Below are 24,205 nucleotides of genomic sequence, written 5' to 3' on the forward strand. Positions count from 1 at the left end.
CTCAATGCTGCGTGCCAGAAAGAGGAAGATGATGATTTCCTGTGGGGGCCAGCACAACTCGCCGAATGCTGTGCCTTTGCTTTTGGATTGACAGCCCCAAAAGCTTTGAGGAAGCATCTTGAAGGAACTTCCTTGTTCTTTCACCGATGGGATAGAAAATGGCCTTTTGTTTGGGAGCTGGATATTGTTTGGCACAGAACCAGGAGCCCTGGCACACGTGCCACAGAGAGGCTGAGAGGTTTGCTTTCCCCACTGCGCCTTCCTTATTCCGGATTGTTGGCTCCTCGCCTCTGCCAAAGGGCACCAGTCAGTTTCTCTTGATGAATGAAGACTTTCCCCTCCCCCACCCCCCCCCTGATCTTGAGTCTTCAAGCAAACCTTGGCTCCCTTCTGGATCTGCTTCGGTCTTGTCTCCTTGTTTGGGAACATGGTGGAAAAATTATCGGAGGTGTGAAGGAAAGCATTACTCAGAGGTTCTGCAATCGGTACAAAGGGGCTGCATTGGTGAATTTTTTCCTCCCCAAATCCAAAATTATTATGTCAACGAGCTACCTATTTAAAATAAAGGCTCCACCTTTACAACCAACTCCTGTCCAAACGATGGGTAGTCCTCGACTTACAGACATTTGTTTAGTTACGGCAGCAATGAAATTCCAGCCAGTCCTCACACTTATGACGGTTGCAGTGTCCCTGGAGAGGTGTCACATGATCGAAATCCTGGTGCCTGGCATCTAGCATGGGTTTATGATGGCTGTTGCAGCATCTGAGGTCACGTAACTCCATTTGCAACTTTCCCAGGGGGACTTCAACACACCAAATCGAAAGAGGAAAGCCGAATTTGCTTAACGATCATGGCAAAAAAAAGGTTGCAAAATGAGCCATGGCTCACTTAACAACTGCATTACTTAGCAATGAAGGTTCCAGGCCCAGTTGCGATCATAAATCGAAGACAACCTGTCGGTCAGGATTATGAAGCCTCCAGCAACCTTCATTTCCTGCACCAGCGAAGCAAAGACTGAGGTTCTAATGTTATTTTCAAGCCTGCATAGGTCGCTGATAAACCAGCTAAGCCAAAAACAACCCATCCACCACCCATGGGGGTCTGCTGGGATCCCCACTTTGCATTCCCATTTCCCTTTTAAGACGGCCATTTCCCAAGCCCTTGCAACGGGGGGGGGGGGATTGGATGGGGCGTGGGATGGATCAAAACCAGTAGGTAATTCCAGGAGTGGGCTTCAACAATTTTATTAAAGGGTTCTCTGCCCGGCTGCTGGGTAGGCGTGGCCATGGTGGGTGTGGCCTAGCTGGCCTCCTGCACCACAGTGTGTGTGTGTGGGGGGCTTTTTGCCCTCCCCGGGCTCTAGAGGCTTTCCTTGAGCCTCCAGGAGGACGAAAACAGTCTCCCCGGGCTCCGGAGGCTCTCCGGAAGCTGGAAACGGGCCCATTTCCGGCCTTCCTGAACTTCCGGGAGGCCCGTTTTTCACCCTCTCCGAACCTCCGCGTGTACCCTGCACTTCCCTGTATCCAAAACGGGCCACGTGGGGACTCCTGGGAGGGGCAAGGCAGGGTGGGCAGGGCCAGACAGGAGTGGGATTTGGGGGTTCTCTGAAGTGCACAGAATCTTAGATAGGGGTCTCTCCCGAACCCCTGCAAACCCCCAGCAGCCCATCCCTGGTGATTCCTACTGGAATTACTTCCTCTTGAATTGCCTTCTAGTGCCAACAATTGTTGGCATGAGGGCTGGGCCCATCCTTTGCTCTTGAAGGCTCTTCTGTGGTTTTTTCTGTTTTATACCCATTTATCTCACAACCACTTGCCCTGCTCTGGTTTCTGATGAAGGGCCTGTTAGTCAGGAGCTGTTTCGGAGGAAGTTGAATGGGTCACAGCATTCATTACAATATCAACAGCAGTTCAAAGGCAGTGAGCGACACACGGGGAGGGTTTGCCAGCAACGGGAGGGTAGAAGAACGCTCAGCCAGGTGTGTCTGTCCAGGTGCTTTGTACAGCAATGTCGGCTCTCCCCTCCTACACCGTGCAAACCTTGAAGGCAGCCTAGGATCTGCGGGCCACACAACATGGATTTTGTGGTACTGTGCGAGCCTAGGACCATATTTGGCCTTCAATCCAGATCTTAGAAAACCTTCCTTTCACGTTGTTCTGGCCCAGCCAGGCTGTGGGATGGGTGTCCTTGCTTTGTGTTTTGGGCACCATTAAAATAAGAATTTCTCCTTGGACTCAGTTCTTCCTTTCTGAGTGCTTAACGTCTGTAAGTAGGACTTTCTGGACAGTCCTGGCCCTGTCTTTAGGTTGCATTCACTCAAACTATAAGCTGTCTGTCTGAGGACCCCCTAAAAGGATGCAAACGACCAGCTGTCTGCAAGGAATATAAATCCTTCCATTCCTCACTATCCTGTCAGAGCTGAAGAAGCTTCTTGGATGAGAAGTGAAACATCTTCAAAGAAAAAAAACAAGAAAGTCCAGTTGCCTCCAGAATAAGCACCTTTGGGACTACCAAAGTAGTATTTTTGTGGTTTATAAACCATGATCAATCACTTAAATCTATTGGGCATAATTTACCTGACTCCGTCTCCTCCTTAAATAACGGCTTTATGGGATGTCCGAAGGTTGTCTCTGCTTCTCAGGAACAAGACCAGACTGAAAATTCTTCTTGATTTCTAGCCCTTCCTACATGCAAAACATTTTTGCTCTATGAGTAACCTCAGGTGAGGCTTTAGAAACCAAGATTGATTGATGAGGCTTATAAACCAGGGTCGATCACTTAAACCTATTGGGCATATTTATCCTACTAAAGGTAAAGGTAAAAGTAAAGGTTCCCCTTGCACAACACGTGCTAGTCGTTTCCGGCTCTAGTGGACGGTGCTCATCTCCGTTACAAAGCCGAAGCTGTTGGAAGACGTCTCCGTGGTCATGTGGCCGGCATGACTAAACACCTTTGAAGGCACACGGAACGCTGTTACATTCCCACCAAAGTGGTCCCTATTTTTCTACTTGCGTTTTTTACATGCTTTTGAACTGCTAGGTTGGCAGAAGCTGGGACAAGGAACGGGAGCTCACTCCATTACGTGGCGCTAGGGATTCAAACCGCCGAACTGCCTGATCGACAAGCTCAGCATCTTAGCCACTGAGCCACCGTGTCCCTTAAATCCTACTACAGCTCCTTAAACAATGGCTTTATGGCATATCTGAAGCTTGTCTCTGCTTCTGATCAGACTGAAATTCTTCTTGATGTCTAACCCTTCCTACATGCAAAGCATTTTTGCTCTATGAGTAAGCTCAGGTGAGGCCACTGGATGAATCAGCTCTCATATGCAGGCTATCAGGCAGGTAGTCCTCGACTAATATGCAGGTAGTCCTCGACTAATGACTGGAATTGAGCCAGGAATTAGGGCCATAGGTTGCCCCAAGGTACTGCCAAACAATTGCAACCAGCCTGCCTTCCATTGAGGATCTGTATACTGCACGAACAAGAAAGAGGACTGAGAAAATACTTACAGACTTCCTTACATCCTGGACATAAATCTATTTCAACTTCTCCCCTCTGGGCACTGCAATAGGGCATTGCGTGCCAAAGCCATTAAATACAAAGGTAGTTTTCCCCCACTCTGCTGAACACTTAATTCCCACAGCACTGCCCCATTTGTCCTCTTTTCTCATCCTCTCGTCTTTCCTATTGTCTTCTTCTAGAATAGAATAGAATAGAATAGAATAGAATAGAATAGAATAGAATAGAATAGAATAGAATGGAATAATAGTGTCTAGCTGGGATTTAGAATAGAATAGAATAACAGAATTGGAAGGGACATTGGAGGTCTTCTAGTCCAACCCCCTGCTTAGGCAGGAAACCCTATACCATTTCAGACAAATGGTTATCCAATCTCTTCTTTAAAACTTCCAGTGTCGGAGCGTCTACAACTTCCACTGGTTAATTTTTCTAACTGTCAAGAAATGTCTCCTTAGTTCTAAATTGCTTCTCTCCTATTGGTTTCTTATGATTTATCCATTGTTGTTTATTATGTTTGATGACCTATTACTTGCTGTTTATAGGTATGCTATGAGCTTATGCACTGGAGACAAATTCCTTGCATGTCCAATGACACTTGGCAAATAAAAGAATTCTAAATCTAAATCTCTCATTCTATCATATGCACTATCATAGTTTTAAGTCCTTGGTGCGGGACTGGAAAACTGAAGTTCAAATCCCTTGCAAGATTGTTGTTACAACATTAAAACAGGAAGGGTGATCTTTCTGTGTTCTTGTCTTGAGCTCCTAATTAATGGATTTATAGATGGAACTTTACAGGGTTCCAGATCTTATCTTTAGAAGCTACGGCATTTCCCCCTCGTTTCTTAGCACAGTGGGGAAAGAAAAATAGAAAAACTTGAGCTTGATATTGCTAGGAGCTCTCTATCAGGAAACACCTTTTCCTCCTTCGCCCCCTATTTTTTTTAAAATATTTTCTTCTCCAACTAGTTCTGGCACATAATTCGAGTCCAAGGAACAAGTAAGTCCCTCTTGTTTAAGCACAATTGCTCCCTTCATGGCTATGACTGGAGAGCAAAATATACTGCAGCTGGACTGGAGTCAGGATAAATATGCATTTGGATAGCCCGGTGACAGGTGCTAACAAGAGAACAATCCTCAGTGGTGGGAATTTCCCTCTTCTCCTTACAAAAGGTAGGAGGAGCCGAGAAGATCCTGGAGCTGGCTAAAACGGAGGAGAGTTTAGAGTGGCAAATTTCTCAACCACGGCAACTTTAAGACGGGTGGACTTCATCTCCCAGAATTCCCCAGCTAGCAAGCCGAAGTTGACAACACTTTAAAAGTTGTTCCCAGGGGTGGGATTCAGCTGGTTTGGGCCAGTTTGAGTGAACCGGATGTTAAATTTACACCTGGTTCGCCGAACTGGTAGATGAACCAACCAGATGGCCCCGCCCACCCCACCCCGTCCCTCCCAGGAGTCTCCAGGTGGCCCATTTGGATCCAGGTAAGTGCAAGGTCCGCCCTCCCGGAAGTTCTGGAAGTCCGGAAATTGGCCTGTTTCTGGCTTCCAGAGGGCCCCTGGACCCCGGGGGAGGCTATTTTTGCCCTCCCAGCAGCCCGAGGGAAGCCTCTGGACTCTGGGGAAGGTGCAAAATGACCCTCCTGGAAGTTCTCGTAGGCCACACCCACTATGGCCATGCCCACCCAGCAACCGGGCAGAGAACGGGTTGCTGGGATTTTGGAATCCCACCCCTGGTTGTTCCCATTGAGCAACACTGATCTACCAGTAGCCCTTGACTTACGACCACAGTTGAGTCCGTTGTTTCCGCTGCTAAACAAGGCAGTTAAGTGAGCCGTACCCCATTTTGCGACCTTTTTTCTTCTAAGCCCATCACTGCCGTTGTTAAATGAATCATACGCGCTGTTCGATGAATCTGGCTTCCTCCATTGACTTGGCTTGTGGGAAGCCATCTTGAAAAGTTACAAACAGTGATCGCATGGTTGTGGCACACCACAACTGTCACAAACGCTTGCCGGTGGCCTAGTGCCTGAATTGAGATCCTGTGATCGCTGGGATGCTGCCCCAGTGGTGTGGAAACCTCCCCTCTCTGAAAAGGTCTTCCCCCCTCCCCCTTTGTGCTAAAACCTTCTCCACCAAACAACATCTCTCAAAAGCATTTTTTAAAAACCTTTACCCTGTTCATAGACACTACCTATATCAGAGATCCTCAACCTTTTTCCGGCTTTGTGGACTGACGGGGGGTGGGGGGGGAGAGAGGATGATTCTGCATGAGGGGCTGGCAATCCCAAAGGTGCTTTTTCAAGAGGCAACTGGACTTCCGGGTTTTTCTTTGAAGACGTTTTTTGCTTCTTAGAATAGAATAACAGAGTTGGAAGGGACCTTGGAGGTCTTCTAGTCCAACCCCCTGCTTAGGCAGGAAACCACTTCATGCTTCAATGGTTATTTAATCTCTTTTTAAAAACTTCCATGTTGGAACATTCACAGCCTCTGCAGGCAAGATGTTCCACTGATTAATTGTTCTGTCAGGAAATCCTTAGTTCTCGGTTGTTTCTCTCCTTGATTAGTTTCCATCCGTTGCCCTCAGGTGCTTTGGAGAATAGCTTGACTCCGTCTTCTTTGTGGCAGCCCCTGAGATATTGGAACGCTGCTATCATGTCTCCCCTAGTCCTTCTTTTCACCAAACTAGACATACCCAGTCCCAGCAACCGTTCTTTGTATGTTTCAGCTTCCAGTCCCCTAATCATCTTTGTCACTCTTCTCTGCACTCTTTCTAGAGTCTCAACATCTTTTTTACATTGTGGAGACCAAATTGGATGAAGTATTTCAAGTGTGACATTACCAAGGCATTATAAAGCTTCTCATCCGAGAAACTTCTTCAGCTCTGACTGGATGGTGGGGAATGGAAGGATTTATATTCGTTGCAGACAGCTGGTCCTTTGCATTCTTTTAGAGAGTTGTTGAGGCCACTTGGAGGTTTATCTGTGTCCTAAGGGTCACCTGAGTAGTGCAAATAGGTGTGGAGCCTTCATGGCTGCAGGATGTTTCCCCCCCCTTTTCTCCTGTACCCCTTTACTGTTGAAGACAGGTGCACACTGTTGGGACTGACTCTGTGGTGTCTGCACCTTGAACTGGAGTCTGTGTCACTTGGAGGTTTATATGTGTCCTCAGGGTCACCGGGGTAGAATAGATTAGATTAGAATTCTTTATTGGCCAAGTGTGATTGGACACACAAGGAATTTGTCTTTGGTGCAAATGCTCTCAGTGTACATAAAAGAAAAGATACATTCATCAAGAGTCAAGAATCATCAGGTACAACACTTAATGATAGTCATAGGGTATGATAAGCAATCAAATCATACTAGGAAACAGTCAATAAAAATCGTAAGGATACAAGCGACAAAGTCATACAGTCACAAGTGTGAGGGGATGGGTGGTAAGGAGTGATGAGAAGATTAATAGTGATAGTAGTGCAGACTTTGTAAATAGTTGGACAGTGTTGAGGGAATTATTTGTTTAGCAGAGTGATGGCGTTCAGGGAAAACTGTCCTTGTGTCCTTGTGCAAGAAGCTTCTTGGACGAGGAGTGCAACGTCTTCGAAAGAAAAAACAAGTTGCTTCTTGAAAAAAGCACCTTTGGGACAGCCGTGACCTGAAGGACTGAGAATCTCCATAGACATAGAGAGGCTGGAGAGCACGCACAGTCCCATTTGGTGAGCAGTGGGCATGCACTTGCCTGCTGCGCTCACCTGCTGCTTGTGCAAATGGAACAAGCGTACCTGCCGGCTCTTTGTGCAACTGGGGATGCACACATATGTGTGCTCACCCACTGCTTCCCTGGTCCGGCTCCGAGCACCTCACGGCCCAGGGGTGGCCCGTGGCCTGGAAGTTGTGGGCCCCTGATCTATATCTGTCAAACTCAAGGCCCGTGGGCTGGATACAGCCTGCGATGTGATCGGATCTGGCCTGCAGGGCCGTCTTGGTCTACCCAGTACGAAGAGGAAACATGCCAGCAATTTGGGGAGTGGCGTCAAGCTGGCCATGACCACCCAGTTGGCCAAACCCACCCAGTTATCCATCCCCCACTCCCACCGAGATCAACCACAGCTCTGATGCGGCCCTCAGTGAAGTTGAGTTTGACACCCCTGATCTATATGAAACAGTTGCTGGAGAAAGAGCAGGTTGCTCCTGCCCATTTGCATCAAACACAGATAAAAATCAAAACTACAGAACAGGCAAATTTAGAGTCTTAATAAACTACTTGGGGCAGGCTTGGTAGCAATGGACGGGGAAGCACGTTTATGGTACAGTGGGATGTACACAACCCCCCCAAAACCTTCACTGCTGCCAGCCTCTGTTCACACGACCCATATGCTGCTGCACCCCGGAATCATTGGGGACACCAAGCCCAGAGGTTACCATGCAGCCTTTGCTGTGTTTGGAAAGCAATGGCAAGAAAAAAAGGCAGAGCTTGATAATTAGTAGAACTGGGATTGATAAACTAGTTTGGTGTTGTAGTAAAAGGACACCAGACCAGGAAATGGGTGGCTGTGAGTTCTAGTTCCACCCAAGGCATGAAGCAACTGCGATGCTTTCAGCTGGTCCCTCTCTCTAGGAAAAGGGGTTGGAAACTTTCTGGGTGATTTTGGGCAGGTGCAGTAAGTTAAAATACTCTTTATGGTGCAGCGGTAGAAGGTCACCATTGTTTCCTGAGAAATCTCAGATAGTATAATCTCTGCTGAGCCTTTTGACCAGTGCTGCCATGTGAGTCTCCCTGGTCAGGTCCTCTTTTATCATAAGCACGAGTGAAAAAGAGGGCTGTGAAAATATTTAGAGACCCCTCAAATCCCGGACATAAACTGTTTCAATTCCTTCCCTCAGAATGACGCTAGAGAGCACTGCACACCAGAACAACTAAACACAAGAACAGTTTTTTTTTTCCTGAACTCTGCTAAACAACTAATTCCTTCAATGCTGTCCCTCAACACTGTCCAACTATTTACTATTAATCTTCTCATCACTCCTTATCACCCATCCCCTCCCACTTGTGACTATACGACTGTAACTTTGTTGCTTGTATCTTTACAATTTATATTGACTGTTTCCTAGTATGATTTGATTGCTTATCGTACCCTATAAGTGCTGTACCTTATGATCCTTGAATTTTTTTTTTTATGTTATACTGAGAGTATTTGCCCCAGGACAAATTCCTTGTGTGTCCAATCGCACTTGGTCAATAAAGAATTCTATTCTATTCTATAACACCCAGAAACTTAATATTGGCCACTTGCTCTACTCGGTCTCCATTGGTAAGCAAGAGCTAGATGTCTGAACTATTCCTTCTATAACCCACTATAAGTTCTTTGGTCTTATTGATGTTAAGGACCATGTGATTGATTCCAGCTTCCCACATTCACTCTTTCCTTCTTGAAAGCTGGCTGGGGAGGTCACAAGTGGTAATTACATAACCGTAGGCATTTGTGTATGTATCGGGTGAATACAGCTAGTTATCTTGATTGTTTACCTCTGAAGGCACTTTGCCTGGTTGTATTCATATTGATTGAGGATGTTTCTCTCCTGCTGCCTTGGCTGTCCTTCAATACCCAGAATCAAAACTCCATTGTTTTTTTATTTTCCTTTTCAAATCCAATTTCAGCAACTTCGAGGTTGAACAAACTTTGTTCTCCAGGATGTACGTACCTGTGGTTTTTCAGGAACTCCCTTATCATCTTCAAAAGGGGAATTTACAAGGATCCTGGAATATAAATAGCACCTGTTTTCAGGTGGATTGTAAAACTTTTCTTTGAAGAAGTTTCTTTCCTTTCCAAAGAAAAGTTTTATGGGGCGTTCTCCTGCTGTAGCATATCTTTATGTCCTGTTTGCAGAAAAGCATGTCCAGAGTTATGACTTGAGGGCCAGGGAGAGCCGACTTCTCTTGAAACAGGCGGCTCCTTGTAAAAAGCACCTGGCTCAGGTGTCAAGGGAGTTTATATGGGTGAATGTCATGGCAACAAGAAAACACAGTTGTACATTTGGACTATTGGTACAGCCTTACTCACTCACCTCACCCGTGTTTGAGATGGCAAAATTTAACTCCTTCCATACAGCAAGGGGGAAAAGACAGTACAGATGGGCCTTGACTGACAAAACTTTGCTTAGTGGCCATTCAAAGTTACAGCAGCACTGAAAAAAAGTGACTGAAGACCATTTTTCACACTTATGACCGTTGCAGTATCCCCACGTTCAAGTGACTTACATTCGGATGCTTGACAACTGGTCCATATTTGTGACGGTCCCAGTGTCCCGGGGTCACGTGATCCCCTTTTGCGACCTTCTGACAAGCAAAGTGGTGTAGGGTTTCCTTCCTAGGCAGGGGGTTGGATTAGAAGACCTCCAAAGTCCCTTCCAACTCTTTCTATTCTATTCTATTCTATTCTATTCTATTCTATTCTATTCTATTCTATTCTATTCTAAAGTTGAAAACATGCATTAAATGAATGAGAGAGGTGGATCAAAGAAGCTGCTACAACACGCTTTAGAACCATGATGGCGAACCTATGGCACGCGTGCCAGGGGTGGCACGCAGAGCCCTCTCTGTGGGCATGCACACTATTGCCAGCTGCTTTTCTGGTTTCTGGCATGCCAGTCAGGTGGTCTTTGCAGGTGCCAGAATGCCAGAAAATGGCCCAAAAAACAGGCCATTTTGGGGCCATTTTCAGGCCACATTTTGGGCCTTTTTCAGGGCCATTTTTGGGCATTTTTCAGGCCATTTTTCAAGCCATTTTTTCAGGCCAAACAACTCAAAAAACACCCTGAAAAATGACCCCAAAACACCCTGGAAAATGGCCTGAAAATGGCCCAAAAAGGGCTTGAAAATGCCCCCCAAATGGCCTGAAAACGGCCAAAAAACAGGCATGCATGCGGTGCTCCAGCACCCGCACATTCACATGTATTCCGGTTTGGGCAGTTGGTGCTGAAAAGGTACGCCATCACTGCTTTAGACCTTGTAAGAGAAAAATTGGGTCACTTTATGGCAGCCAAGAATTAGATTACAGATTAACAGAGTTGAAAGGGATCTTGTAGGTCATCTAGTCCAACCCCCACCCACCCCCGCCCAGGCAGACCCTACATCACTTCTGGCAGATGGCAGTCCAGTCTCTCCTGGAAAGCCTCCAGCGATGAAGCTCCCACAACTTCAGAAGGAGTTGGTAGAAGGGTAGAAGGTAGCACTTTTTTTTTAAGGCAGAAGTTTTCATGTGCTTCAGTTTACCTCAGCAGCTACATAAAATCTAGCTGCTCGCACCTGGTAAAATGAACGGCACCTCACAAAAGCTTTTGCCTTCAAATAAATTTGATTAGTTAGGATAGATGCCCCCGGACTCCTGATTTTCAGCCCTAAAATGGGGTCGCTGCCTTTTGAGTTAGGCTGTTGGCATCAAATATGGATATATTTGGACGCAATCTTTAGGGATAAAGACTACATTTATGTCGCCCGGAAAGTGTGGGGAGCTGCACGTATAAGCAGTCCTCGACATAATGGCGTTCCTTTACGTGACCGTTTGAAATTACAACGGCCCTGGAGAAAAGTGACTTAACAACTGGCGCCTGGCTCAAAACCGCGCCAGGAGAATTACGGGAAATTAAATGCCTATTTAGGTAATTTTGGCTATTTCCAGCTGGGGCACCAGGCCAGGTGCTCGGTTTGTTTGTCTTTTTTTTTTTTAAATAAAGAGAGGAACGCTTCAAGACTTGTGAACGGTCCCATAGCGATCATGAGGTCCCAACAGCTGCTGCAAAAGCCCGATGTTGTCCCTGATCCAAAAAAACAAATGGGAACCAAACACGGATCTTTCAGCAAGACAAGGTGTGACTCCCGAGGCAGCGATTCCCTTATTAATAATCTTTTGTTTAAACTGTGCGAACAGTGACTTTCTTCTGTTAACCTTGAGCTTATTGCCGTGGCGTTGTTTTTTGTTTTTTTTTCTCGAGTTCCAAGCAGCTTCCATGGCTGACAGCCAGGTATTGGCCTGAGTTTGGTGAACTCATCTACTGGCAAGATGTCCAGAGTGCAAGGATGTTGTTGTGAGGCTAATAATCCCAGCGGGAACGCATGCCACTGGGTTCGGTGGGATGGTTTCCCTTTGCAGAGGGCTGCATCTGTGCATCTAGTTGTGCTTTTGACAAGTGCATTTTCAAGGTGCACTTTAAATACTGGCATGTACTAACAAATCACAGTAATCACCTTCTCTCTTCTTCCTTCTTCTCTCCTCCTCCTCCTTTTCTCCCTCTCTTTCTCCTCCTCAAATATAATCCCCTTAGAAATTCCAATTTCTTCTTCTTCCTCCTCCTCCCAATTTCTCCAGAACTCTACCATGGAAAGGCCCTACAAATCTCAAGAGAATAGTAAACAGTGCTAACAGTCATTGGCAAACAGTCGGCTTATATAAATCTTCCTTGGAACAAAATCCTGCAGAATTTGCAGGGATTCATGCAAAGCACTTATTTTTTTATTTTTTAAATTCACAATATTGTTTGAATGTATTGTCTTTTTTTCAAGTCATTGCAAGTTTTGAAGGTCTTCTGATTGTTTTTGCTTCGCGTGCCACTGCTTGTGCCACCTGGGGGGAATAGGGTTGTCCCTTCAGCAAAAGATGCTTCGTGCACATTCGTACAGTCTCTACGGGCCTGTCAGCCTTCAAGATCTTCTACTATTGCTTTGCATCTTTTGGCTGCCATAAGTAACAGGGGAGGCGGGGGTAAAGTCTGGGAAGCGAGCTGGAGGTGTTACATTCTAGTGTTGTGTAAAACGAGGAGGAGGGGGGTGTATAAATTCTCGCTTAGCTTTCTTTTCTCTGCGCAACTGCAAACTTTTATCAAAATATGCCAAGGTCAACGGACAGAGGCCTCATCATCACCTGAAGATGTCCCCATGATCATATTCACAACTTTTAATTGGAAAAATCATTTGAACCATTGGGGGTGGGAACATTCCCATCACTTTGTATATGTGATTTGCGCGCCTAATTTCCCAGATTCGGAATTCTATGGTTGCTACCACTTCAATTTCAGTAAAAGATATCTTTTCTCTAATCTAAAGAGTCTTAAGTATTTCTTTCTTGAATTTTGAATGGAGCTCCACCTGACAGGGCCTTATTTAATGGCGGCCATAGCCCCCTGTTTGAATGGAATGGAAGTCAAAATAGCCACGGGGAGACGTGAAGGAAGGAGGGGCTCTCCTCTAACCAAAGGGAGGCCTCTCAAAGCTTTGTTGGTCTCAGTCCCGTGGGCTTGAGGAGTTTCCTTCACCTATCTCCTCTCTCTTGCTCTCCTTTCAGTGGTTTGCTTACTCCTTCATGACCAAGTGCCTCATCACCCTCTCCACGGTGGGATTAATGATCCTGATCTTGGCCTTTCACATCAAAGAGCTCCAGGTAATTATAATTTTAATTGAATTTTGCTGAGGGCGGCTTCCCGTTGCAACTTTTGAGCCTCACACCCAAATGCTTGGAATCCAGTGTGAGAGCCATTGACCCGGGGCAGCTTCTAAGAGTTTCTATGAAGCAGCACGAGATAAACTAAGGAGCAGAGAACTGTTGAGGCTCACCCAGCAAGGTTATCCATCTCAACATCTACCTTAGTTAGATGGGCTCATCCCTTTTATGGGTTTGACTATCATCCGTTGGCTTTTATGAACCTAGAAAGCCCATGTCTGCTGTGGAGACATGCAGTATAACACATAACAGATAATCAGAGTTGGAAGGGACCTTATAGGTCATCTAGTCCAACCCCCTGCCCAAGCGGGAGACCCTACACCATTTCTGACAAATGGCAGTCCAATCTCTTCTTGAAAGTCTCCAGTGATGGCGCTCCCACAACTTCTGAGGGCAACTTCTGTTCCATGGGTTGATTGTTCTCACTGTCAGAAAGTTTCTCCTTATTTCCAGATTAAATCTCTCCTTGTTCAGTTTCCATCCATTATTCCTTGTCTGGCCTACAGGTACTTTAGAGAATAGCTTGACCTCTAACAAGGGAATGTTATCAACCAGGTTGGTTTCAAGGAGAACAAACCAGACGGGTTAGGGGAGACATGATAGCAGTCTCCCAATATTGGAGGGGGTGTCACCAAGAAGAGGGGTGGTAAATATATTCTCCATAGCATTTGAGGGCAGGACAAGAAGTAACGAATGGAAACTTATCAAGGAGTGATCCAACCTAGAATTAAGGAGAAATTTCCCGTCAGTGAGAACAATTAATCAGTGGGATCACTTGCTTCCAAAAGTTGTGGGCGGGCCATCAAGAACAAATCTGGACAACCATTTCTCCAGAATGGTGTAAGGCAGGGCTCCTCAAACTTGGCAACTTTAAGACTTGTGGACTTCAAGTCCCAGAATTCTCCAGCCAGCTATGCCAGATATGCTGGCTGGAGAATTCTGGGACTTGAAGTCCACAAGTCTTAAAGTTGCCAAGTTCGGAGACCTCTGGTGTAAGGTCTCCTACTTGAGCGGGAGGTTGGATTAGAAGACCTCTAAGGTCCCTTCCAACTTTGTTATTCTGTAAGATTCTGTCTGTTTGCCAGTATCATTCTACACCTGGATGCAAATCTCATCAACCTCCCAAAATTTTGTTTTTGGATTTTATTTATATCCCAGAGGCTAAGAAGCAAAATTAGGAATACAGGTAGTCCTCGACTTACGACCACAATTGAGCCCCAAAATTTTCGGTTGCTAAGTGAGACATTTGTTAAGGGAGCTTTGCCCCATTTAACCGCCTTTCTTGCCACTGTTGTTAAGTGGATCACTGCAGTTGCTAAGTTAGTCACAAGGATGTTAAGCGAACCTGGCTTCCCTGTTGACTTCGCTTGCTAGAAGGTTGCAAAAGTGGATGACATGATCTTAGGATGCTGCAACGGTCATAAACATGAACCAAATACGAATTCAAGCACCATGAGGATGCTGCAATGGTTATAAGTGCAAAAACATGCTCATAACTCACTTTTTTCAGTGCCGTTGTCACTTTGAACAGTCACTGAACAATCTGTTGTATTTCAAGGTTAGATGGAGGGCAGCGCAGGGCAATTATCCCATAAATATGGGAGCTACTTCAGAATGAGACCTGAAAAAGAACAAACTTTGATTTGGGGAAGGGCAGGTTTACTTAGCTTATATCTGCCAGGATCAACAATCTTCCTTTTAATTCTGTCATAACAAAAAGATTGTTATGGCCAAACTTTGACATACTTTGTAGATGCCATTCCTCTAAGAAGAAAATGAAATAACCCTGGAAAATATTTATCTGAACTACAAGGAGGTAGAAGTAATAGGTCTTTCACATGTGCTGGGTGGAACCAGAATTACAAGATTAATAGAGTTGGAAGGGACCTTGTAGGTCATCTAGTCCTGTCCAAGCAGGAGACCCTACACCATTTCTGACAGAAGGCAGTCCAGTCTCTTTTTGAAAGCCTCCAGTGATGAAGGTCCCACAACTTTCGAAGGCGATTTCTTACTGAAAGGGAGGAATAAATAGAATAATTTGCCCCCATCCCCCCAAAATGAGATTTTATACATTTATAAACTATCCCCACACATATAAATAGATAAGCAGCTTTATCAATTTTGGACACCTAACATCAAAAACATCATCAAAAAACACAACAAAGAATGTTCTTTCTGCGCCGACTCAGGAAGCTCAAACTGCCCAAGGAGCTGCTGATCCAGTTCTACAGAGGAATTAATTAAGTCTGTCATCTGCACCTCTATAACCGTCTGGTTTGGTTCTGCAACCCAGCAGGAGAGACACAGACTTCAGAGGATAATTAGGACTGCAGAAAAAACAATTACTACCCACCTGCCTTCAGTCAAGGACCTGTCTACTGCACGAGTCAATAGGAGGGCTGTGAAAATATTTACAGACCCCTCACATCCTGAACATAAACTGTTTCAACTCCTACCCTCAAAACGATGCTATAGAGCACTGCACACCAGAACAACTAGACACAAGGACAGTTTTTTCCTATTGTTTAGTCATCACTCTGCTAAACAAATAATTCCCCCAACACTGTTCAACTATTTACAAAGTATACACTACTATTACTGTTAATCTTCTCACCACTCCTTATCACCCATCCCCTCCCACTTGACTGTTTCCTAGTATGATTTGATTGTTGATTGTACCCTATGACTATCATTAAGTGTTGTACGTTATGATTCTTGATTCTTCATGAATGTACCTTTTCTTTATGTATACAGAGAGTATTTACACTGAGACAAATTCCTTGTGTGTCCAATCACACTTGGCCAATAAAGTATTCTATTCTATTCTATTCTATTCTATTCTATTCTATTCTATTCTATTCTATTCTATTCTATTCTATTCTATTCCATTCCATTCCATTCCATTCCATTCCATTCCATTCCATTCCATTCCATTCTATTCTATTCTATACAAAAAGCTGGTTTCAAATTAAGACTGGATTCCTCCTTAAATGGCTGGCCTACAAGCTGCCCTTCAGAAACTGGACACAGCTCCCTTTAATATAAATTCAGCGCAACTAAAGAATAAGTTAAAACATTTAAAAAAAAAAAACTCCCAATAATCTAACTCTGTTCTGATGCTGAATCATTTCCCCTGTCTGTTCCATGTTAAAAAATTACAAGTTTGCGTTGCAAAATTTGCAAAGCCTGGGACAACTGAGACGACTAAGATAATTTACTGATCTTAGTTATTTCAAGTTCACAAAGATAATTTAAATGAGCTGGGCAATGTAGAAAGGTGATAAACAAACAAACAAACAATAGAAATAATCAGCCACAGTTTGAGGCAATGGACAGTGCGTGTGGCGCAAGAAATGTATTTATTCATTTGATTTCTACAGTTGCCCATCTCAGCAATTGAAATATAGATGGTGCATCCTCTATTTTGGGGACAGTGGTAGTTTCCCCCCGTCAAAAAATATGTGGGTACCATCAAACTCCTAAAACCCGGGCACCTTAAAACCCCTTTGGGGGCGTGCTCAGCATCAACCAAACACCCTTGTTAACAAATAATATGAAAGAACACTAGTCTTAACTCTGCACCTGTCATCCTGCCCTAGTTTTAGCAGTCAAAAGCAAAGAGAAAGAACTGCATTTGCCAAATACAGGGTTCTTCTGAATGGATTCATGTTTAAATAGTGCGCAGGGTTGGAAAGTGCCAAACAGATCAGGCTGAAGTTGAGACTTGTTCCTCCAAGGCTGACTGGCCGGCCCAGATATTTAATCCTCCCCTTCCGCAGAGCTCACTATGTCTTGGGTTTGTGGCGGGCGAGCCAGCGACAGTCGGAAAATATACTTCAGAAGAATTTTTCTTTCTTTCCTGTGGACTGTTTGATCTCCGTTGCTGACTGGAGAGAACCATTTCCTGGCTGAGTCACGCCGGGTTCACCCAGCTACTGCCAAGCTGGGATGGGTGGCAGAGACTTTGGGCAGCCGAGGATCAAAGTAGTATAGAATGGAATAACAGAATGGGAAGGGGTCTTGGAGGTCTTCTAGTCCAACCCCCTGCTTAGGCAGGAAACCCTTTACCATTTCAGACAAAGAGTTATCCAATTTCTTCTTAAAAACTTCTGGTGTTGGAGCATTCACAACTTCTGGAGGCAAGTTGTTCCACTGATCAATTGTTCTCACTGTCACAAAATTTCTTCTTAGTTCTAAGGTTGCTTCTCTCCTTGATTAGTTTCCACCCATTGCTTCTTGTCCTGCCTTCGGGTGTTTTGGAGAATAGCTTGACTCCCTCTTCTTTGGGGCAGCCCCTGAGATATTGGTGATGTTCCTTTGATGGGCATTTCCTCAAAGTGCATTTTAGGCCCTTAAATCAGGGGGTATTTCGTTTGCTGATATGTTTACTTCCCTGCTACTCAGAGGTGGTATTCAGCTGGTTCTGACCAGTTCTGGAGAACCGGTCTCAGAAATTTTGAGTAGTTCGGAGAACCGGCACATACCACCTTTGACTGGCCCCACCAACCCCATCTATTCTCCCATTGAGTCCCAGCTGATCGGCTGGGTTTCCTTTGATTGCCATGCACAGGAGAACCGAGCTGGAAAGCAGGTTAGTGGGGTGGGGAGGGAATAGGGATTTTGCAGTAACCTTCCCCTGCCACACCCACCAAGCCACACCACGCCCACCAAGCCACGCCCACAGAACCGGTAGTAAAAAAATTTGAATCCCATCCCTGCTGTTACTCCAATTAACCACGTCTTGGAACAGCCCCCCACTTATAAAAGGGTTTAAAACCACACATCCAAATCACGTAATAAAAGCAGAAAAGCAATTGCGATAAACGCTGGGCTGCTGGAGGAGTATCGAACCCCAGTTGCTGACCAATGCAGCTGAAATTGGTCTGGTATAAATGTAAAACTAAGCCCGCATTCACAGGTTAGTCCTTAACAACAGTTCATTTAGTGAGCGCTCAAAGTTACAATGTCACTGGAAAAAAGTGACTTATGACTGTTTTTCACACTGACAACCGTTGAAGCATCCCACTGGTCACGTGATCAAAATTCGGATGCTTGGCAAGTGGTTCGTATTTATGATGGCTGCAGTGTTTCAGGGGTTATGTTTTTGAGACCTTCTGGCCAGGGAAGCCAGGTTCACTTAACAACCATGTTACTGACTTAAGAATTGCAGTGATTCACTTAACAAATGGGGCGAGAAAAGTCGTAAAATGGAACAAAACTCCCTTAACGAATGTTTTACTTAGCAACGTAAAGTCTGGGGCTCAGTTGTGGTCGTAAGATGAGAACTACCTGTATTTGGCCAGATGGGCAATTTTGTGTTCCTCTCTTGGAAGTCATCAAGGAGGTGGAAATCAAGACTAAGCCTTCAGCAATCTGTAAACTGATTTTAATAATAACTAAAAAAGCTTTTGCACTTCAATCCATCAAGGAAAATCTGTGCTTCCTTCGTAAAAAACCACTTGGCATTCAGTTCCGTTCCTTATTTTTGTAATACTGCAACAGCAACTTTTGACAATAGAGGGTTTATTCTAATCCCGAGGAGGAAATTACTCAAATGTTAGCTGTCTTGAAGCACAGAAGCTCAATTCCAGATGCAGGGAGCTGTCAAAAGTTTGTGAATTCCTGCAAACCGCTCTGACACATACCTTGAAACAGGTTCCCATCCATTCTCAGCCACACGAGATCCCTGAGTGACTTTGGGCCAGGGCAGAGGTGGTATTCAGCCGGTTCTGACCAGATCTGGAGAACCGGTAGAGGAAATTTTGAATAGTTCGGAGAACCGGCAAATCCCACCTCTGACTGGCCCCGCCCCCATTTGTTCTCTGCCTCCCATTGAGTCCCAGCTGTTCGACTGGGACTTCTTTTGTTGCCCTGCACAGGAGAACGGAGCTGGAAAGCAGGTTAGTGGGGTGGGGAGGGAATGGGGATTTTGCAGTAACTTTCCCTTGCCATGCCCTCCAAGCCATGCTACGCCCATCAAGCCACGCTCACAAAACCGGTAGTAAATTTTTTTGAATCCCAGCACTGGGCCAGGGAGTCAGTGAGGAGATGTGGTGAAGGCCCTGGATGAGGAGCAGGGAGACACAGGTTTTAGCTTCCTGGGGGATTCAGAGCCTTATGTGTTTCCCATCTTAAGAACCAACAAAGCAACACATAGAGCAAACAAAGAGCACAGTCACCATGTGCTTTACTGCTCAACTATATCACTAACAGGAAACAGGAAAGTCTACTTCGAACGAAAGAGCATAGAGTATACACTAGGGGTCCCCAACCACCGGTCCGCGGACCGGTACGGTCCGCGGAACAAGTCCTACCGGGCCGCTGGCTTGCTGGGTGCCGCCATTTTTGATGAAAAAGTGCTTCTGGTGAGCTTTTCCAGGTAGAAAGCTCACCGGAAGCACGTTTTCATCAAAAAGAAGGCGCAGCGCCTCGGTGAGCTTTTCCGGGTAGAAAGCTCACCGGAAGCACGTTTTCATCAAAAAAGATGGCGGTGCCCAGCTAATGCCGGTACCGGGCGCCATAAAAAAGGTTGGGGATACCGGGCCGCGGCGTAAAAAAGGTTGGGGATCACTGGTATACACCATAGACCCAAGCTTGTAAATACTGCCATCTATTGGCTGAATACTACTGTAGTTGTTGCATAGAAATACATTCCAACAATAAATTCCAACAGTGGCACAATCTTGTAGAGAGAACCCCTGGCTTTGCTTCAGGCTCATTCATGCTCTCATGTTCCTTTTGCCTTGTAGCTCTTCATGCTGGATAATGCCCTCACCGATTGGCGAATTGCAGTCAGCACCCCGAAATTGGTTCTCATCGTGCTCGAGCTTTTAGTCTGCTCCCTTCACCCCTTCCCAGTGGGAGATTTCTTTTGCCTGGATCCCAAGCAGGAACAGACCATCGTCTTCCTCTCGGATGTTGACATGTTACTTTCACTGGTGATGTTCCTCCGCCTCTATCTAGTTCCTCGAGCTGTGCTACTGCGGAGTAGTGTGCTGGGAGATGCCTCCTACCGCAGCATCGGGTCCCTCAACAAGATCCACTTCCAGTACCCTTTCGTGTTACGGGTGATGGTGAACAGCCAGCCGGGCCGTGTGCTGCTGATCTTTACAGTGGGACTCTGGATCACTGCTTTTTGGATACTGTCCGTCTGTGAACGGTGAGGAGCCTGTTGTATGCGCATAACTAGATCCTCAGTACTGGGTTTGGGGTTTTTTTGGTTGTTGTTTAATATCCCACCTTTCCCCAGACCTGGTAAGAGAGCCTTTCCTGTCTTAGCAGAGTTCCTTTCTTTCTTTGGGAGCACCCTAATGAGATTTCTCCTCCCTCCTCCCTCCCCCTCCTCCCTCCCTCCTCTCTCTCTCTCCCTCCTTCCCTCCTTCCCTTTGTGTGTCTTCCTCCCTCCCTCTCTCTGTCTCCTTCCCTTCTCTCTTTGTCTCTCTCCCTCCTTCCCTCTCTTTGTCTCCCTCCCTCTCTTTGTCTCTCTCTCTCTGTTTCCCTCCTCCCTCTCTTTGTGTGTCTCTCCCTCCCTCCCTCTGTCTCTCCCTCCCTTCCTGTGTGTGTCTCCCTCCCTCCGTGTCTCTCCCTCCCTCCCCTTTCTCCCTCTCTCTCCCTTCTTTCATCCCTCTTTCTTTGTGTCTCTCTCCCCCCCTTTTTCTGTGTCTCTTCCTCCCTCCCTCCCTTCTTTCCTCCTTCTCTCTTCCAATTTGAAAGGCCCAGGCCTCTTGATGCCAAATTATCCTCGAGAGCCACTTTGCAAATTTTGCAGAATTGCATTGGCTCCAAATTTTCCCAATCTGCTCCGGAGGATCTATAGGTCAAATCTTGGGGGATCCTCTGCACACCAAGCACAGGCGCCCAACTCTTGAACACTGTCCTCTTCTCCGAAGGAATCCTAACCACTTCTAAGTTGAAAAAGTCCTTTCTTTTTTTTCTTCTTTTCTTTCCTTTTTTTTTTTTTTTAGGACAGCTCCATTTGCTGTCCTGTCAGCCAGCCAAACGTCAGCTCACCTGAGAAAGCCAGCAGCTAAGTGAGCCTGTCCGCTGGGGGAAAAATAAACATTTTGTCACTTTGGGTGACACAGATTAAAAAAAAGAAAAAAGGATCCTTCTGATTTCAAAAGAGTTGAAAGGTGGCTCAACTCTAAAATCAACAATCTATTCTCATTTATTAGTTGGCCTGCTTCTCGTAGAGCATGACGGGAAAAACATGTGGTCAAACTGGCTTGGCTTAGAGTTCCTACTGGATTCCCACCATATTTCTGAAGGATTGAATATTTTCCCATGAACGAGACAATGTCTAAATCCTGGAACCTCTGACCAAGTTGCCTTGTTGTCTGCTTAGTATGTTTTTAGGTTGTTTGCCTGAGCCCACCCATCCCATTGCTAAATGATCCCCATAACCCCCAGATCTCTTGAAGTTCTCTTCACATGAAGATTGTGTGTCAGAGTAGAGCTGGAAGGCACCTTGGAGGTCTTCTAGTCCAGCCCCCTGCTCAAACATGGGACCCTATACCATTTCAGACAACTGGCTGTCCAGTCTCTTCTTAAAAGCCTCCAGTAATGAAGCACCTACAACTTCTGAAGGCAAAGCTGCTCCACTGGTTCATTGTCCTCACTGTTAGAAAGTTTCTCCTTAATTCCAGGTTGCTTCTCTCCTTCATTAGTTTCCATCCATTGCTTTCTGTCTTGCTTTCTGATGCTTTGGAAAATAATTTGACCCTCTCTTTTTTGTGGCAGCCCCTCAAATACTGGAACATATCTATCATGTCCCCCCTAGTTCCTTCTCTTCTCTAGACTAGCCATACCCACATCCTGCAACCATTCTTCTTATGTTTTAGTCTCCAGGCCTTTAATCATCTTAGTTGCTCTTCTTTGCACAAAGGCTCAACATCTTTTTTGTAATGTGCTGACAAAAAATGGATGCAATATTCCAGGTGAGGGTCTTACTAAGATTTTCTAAAGCAGTACTAACACTTCACGTGATTTTGATTCTATGCCTCCCGTTTACACAACTAAGGATTGTATTGGCTTTTTTGGCTGCTGCTGCACACCGCTGGCTCATATTTATGTAATCGTCCACTAGGATTCCAAGTTTCCTGTCCTGTGTTTGAGCCAAGTTTTGCTCAATCTGTCCTTGTGCCTTTGGTTTTTCCCGCCTAAGTATAAAACCTTGCTTTCCTCCACGTTAAATTTCATTTTGTTGATCTCAAGAGCTCAACCTGTTGTAAAGAGCAGTTAGCAGTCCCTCTCTCTCAGCCGGTAGTGGTATTCAATTTTTTTTTACTGCCAGTTCTGTGGGCGTGGCTTGGTGGGTGTGGCAGGGAAGGATACTGCAAAATCCCATTCCCTCCCCACCCCACTAACCTGCTTTCCAGCTCCATTCTCCTATACAGGGCAACCAAAGAAGAGCCAGCCAATCAGCTGGGACTCAGGAGGCAGAGAATAGATGGGGTTGATGGGGCCAGTCAGAGGTGGGTATTTGCCAGTTCTCCGAACTACTCAAAAAGTCCACTACCGGTTCTCCAGAACTGGTCAGAACTGGCTGAATACCACCTCTGCTCTCAGCCCTAGGAAGCAGCAAAGCACCGGGAAAACTGCAGGCTCACAGTCAACGCTACTCAAAGACACACAAATGCAACCCACAACTTTTTCTAAGGCATGTTATGACATCAGTGAAGGCTGTACAATACAGTGACCCTGAGTCCTTTATCATAAAGGATAATCTTTCAGAAAGCAGCCCTTGAGATTAATTTTTTTATTCATTTTGCTTTTGAGCTTTCCCCTGCCAAGCAACCCATAAACAATTCAACTGGTTTATCTTTATGAAGTTTGTTTTACCCAGATTTGCCCCTTTTTCAGGCTTGTGCCCCCCACAAGAAAGTAGCTAATAAATACAGTTGCTTGCAGAGACCTTCTAGGTCAGAGGTCTCCAAACTTAGAAACTCTAAGACTGGTAGACTTCAACTCCCAGAATTCTCCAGCCAGCATAGAATTCTGGGAGTTGAAGTCTACCAGTCTTAAAGTTGCCAAGTTTGGGGACCCCTGTTCTAGGTGCACGCAGAGCCTTTACCCTGGACTATAACCAGAACCTTTATTTCTGGAATGCAATGGAGGCTTTTGGTATGTGATCCGAACTAAGAAAACTGATCACTTGCTAACAAGGAGGATAATGAAGAGGAACCCACCCCGGCTGAGAGGAGCCAGAGACCCCACCCTTAATGGAAAGCAATAGGAACACCAATATTATCCACTGTTAGGCTTGTTATTGTTATTAATAGCTGTTTGGTCACCAGACAAAGACTGTTTTATTGTCTTTAAAAATGTTGATTTGATTAAAAAAAAGAAAAAAAACCCACATGGGACTCAGTGGCTATGGTTTAGCTAACCTGCATTTACAGATGTATTTGGATTTATGTGTTTGAATCTTTTATTTTATTGTTTTATTTTATATTTCTTATTTTTGTTTCATTTCATTATTATTCTATTTCTATTCTATTCTACAGATATTCTTAATTCTAATTCTATTCTACATAATTCTATTCTATTCTACATTATTCTATTCTCTACTCTACTCTACCGTATTCTTAATTCTAATTCTATTCTTCTACTTTACTCTACTCTACTCTATTCTACCATATTCTTAATTCTAATTCTACTATTCTATTCTATTCTATTCATATCATCATTAGCTGCTCCAGGAATGGTCAAACCACTAACATGGATACCATAGAGGTAGCCCTCAGCCTACATTCATTCATTCAGAACTGTTCAGCACTGAAAAAAAATGACTTATGATTGGTCCTTGAATTTTATGACTGTTGTAGCATCTTCAGGGCCACATGATCAAAATTGGGGTGCTTTTAGCATGTGTTTATGACAGTGGCAGTGTCCCAGTGTCACGTGATTGCCATTTGCAACTTTCCCAGTTGATTTCCAACAAGCAAAGTCAAGGCGGGAGGGATGGGGAGAAAGCTGGATTTGCTTAACCACACGATTGATTTAACAACTGTAGCGATTTGCATAACAACCATGGAAAAAAAAGGGGCGTGACTTACTTAACAACTGTCTTGCATAGCAATGAAAATTCTGGTCCCTGTTGTGTTCATAAATTAAGGACTGCCTCATTTAACAACTGCCTTGCTTAGAAACGCTAATTCTGATCCTAATTGGGGTCGTAGGTTGAGGATCAACT

At 45.1% G+C, this 24,205-nt stretch overlaps 1 protein-coding gene across 2 annotated transcripts in view; it reads left to right on the forward strand.

Moving 5' to 3' along the window:
* KCNN4 (potassium calcium-activated channel subfamily N member 4) overlaps positions 1-24,205 on the forward strand; it is a 48,631-nt gene that overhangs the window by 13,731 nt on the left and 10,695 nt on the right. Inside the window, exons 1-3 of one of the 2 annotated variants that reach the window (XM_087971034.1) lie at positions 4,497-5,006; positions 12,856-12,951; positions 19,761-20,170. In XM_087971034.1, coding sequence (XP_087827160.1) covers positions 4,932-5,006; positions 12,856-12,951; positions 19,761-20,170 — 581 coding nt within the window. In that variant the 5' untranslated portion in view covers positions 4,497-4,931. Of the gene's footprint in view, positions 1-4,496; positions 5,007-12,855; positions 12,952-19,760; positions 20,171-24,205 lie in introns of those variants that run through there. The other variant, XM_026690052.2, reaches the window with a different exon arrangement.

The sequence above is a fragment of the Notechis scutatus genome, chromosome 8 (genome assembly GCF_049901735.1).
Source record: "Notechis scutatus isolate UNSWTSFEM ecotype Mainland chromosome 8, rNotScu1.2, whole genome shotgun sequence".
Lineage (NCBI taxonomy): Eukaryota > Metazoa > Chordata > Lepidosauria > Squamata > Elapidae > Notechis > Notechis scutatus.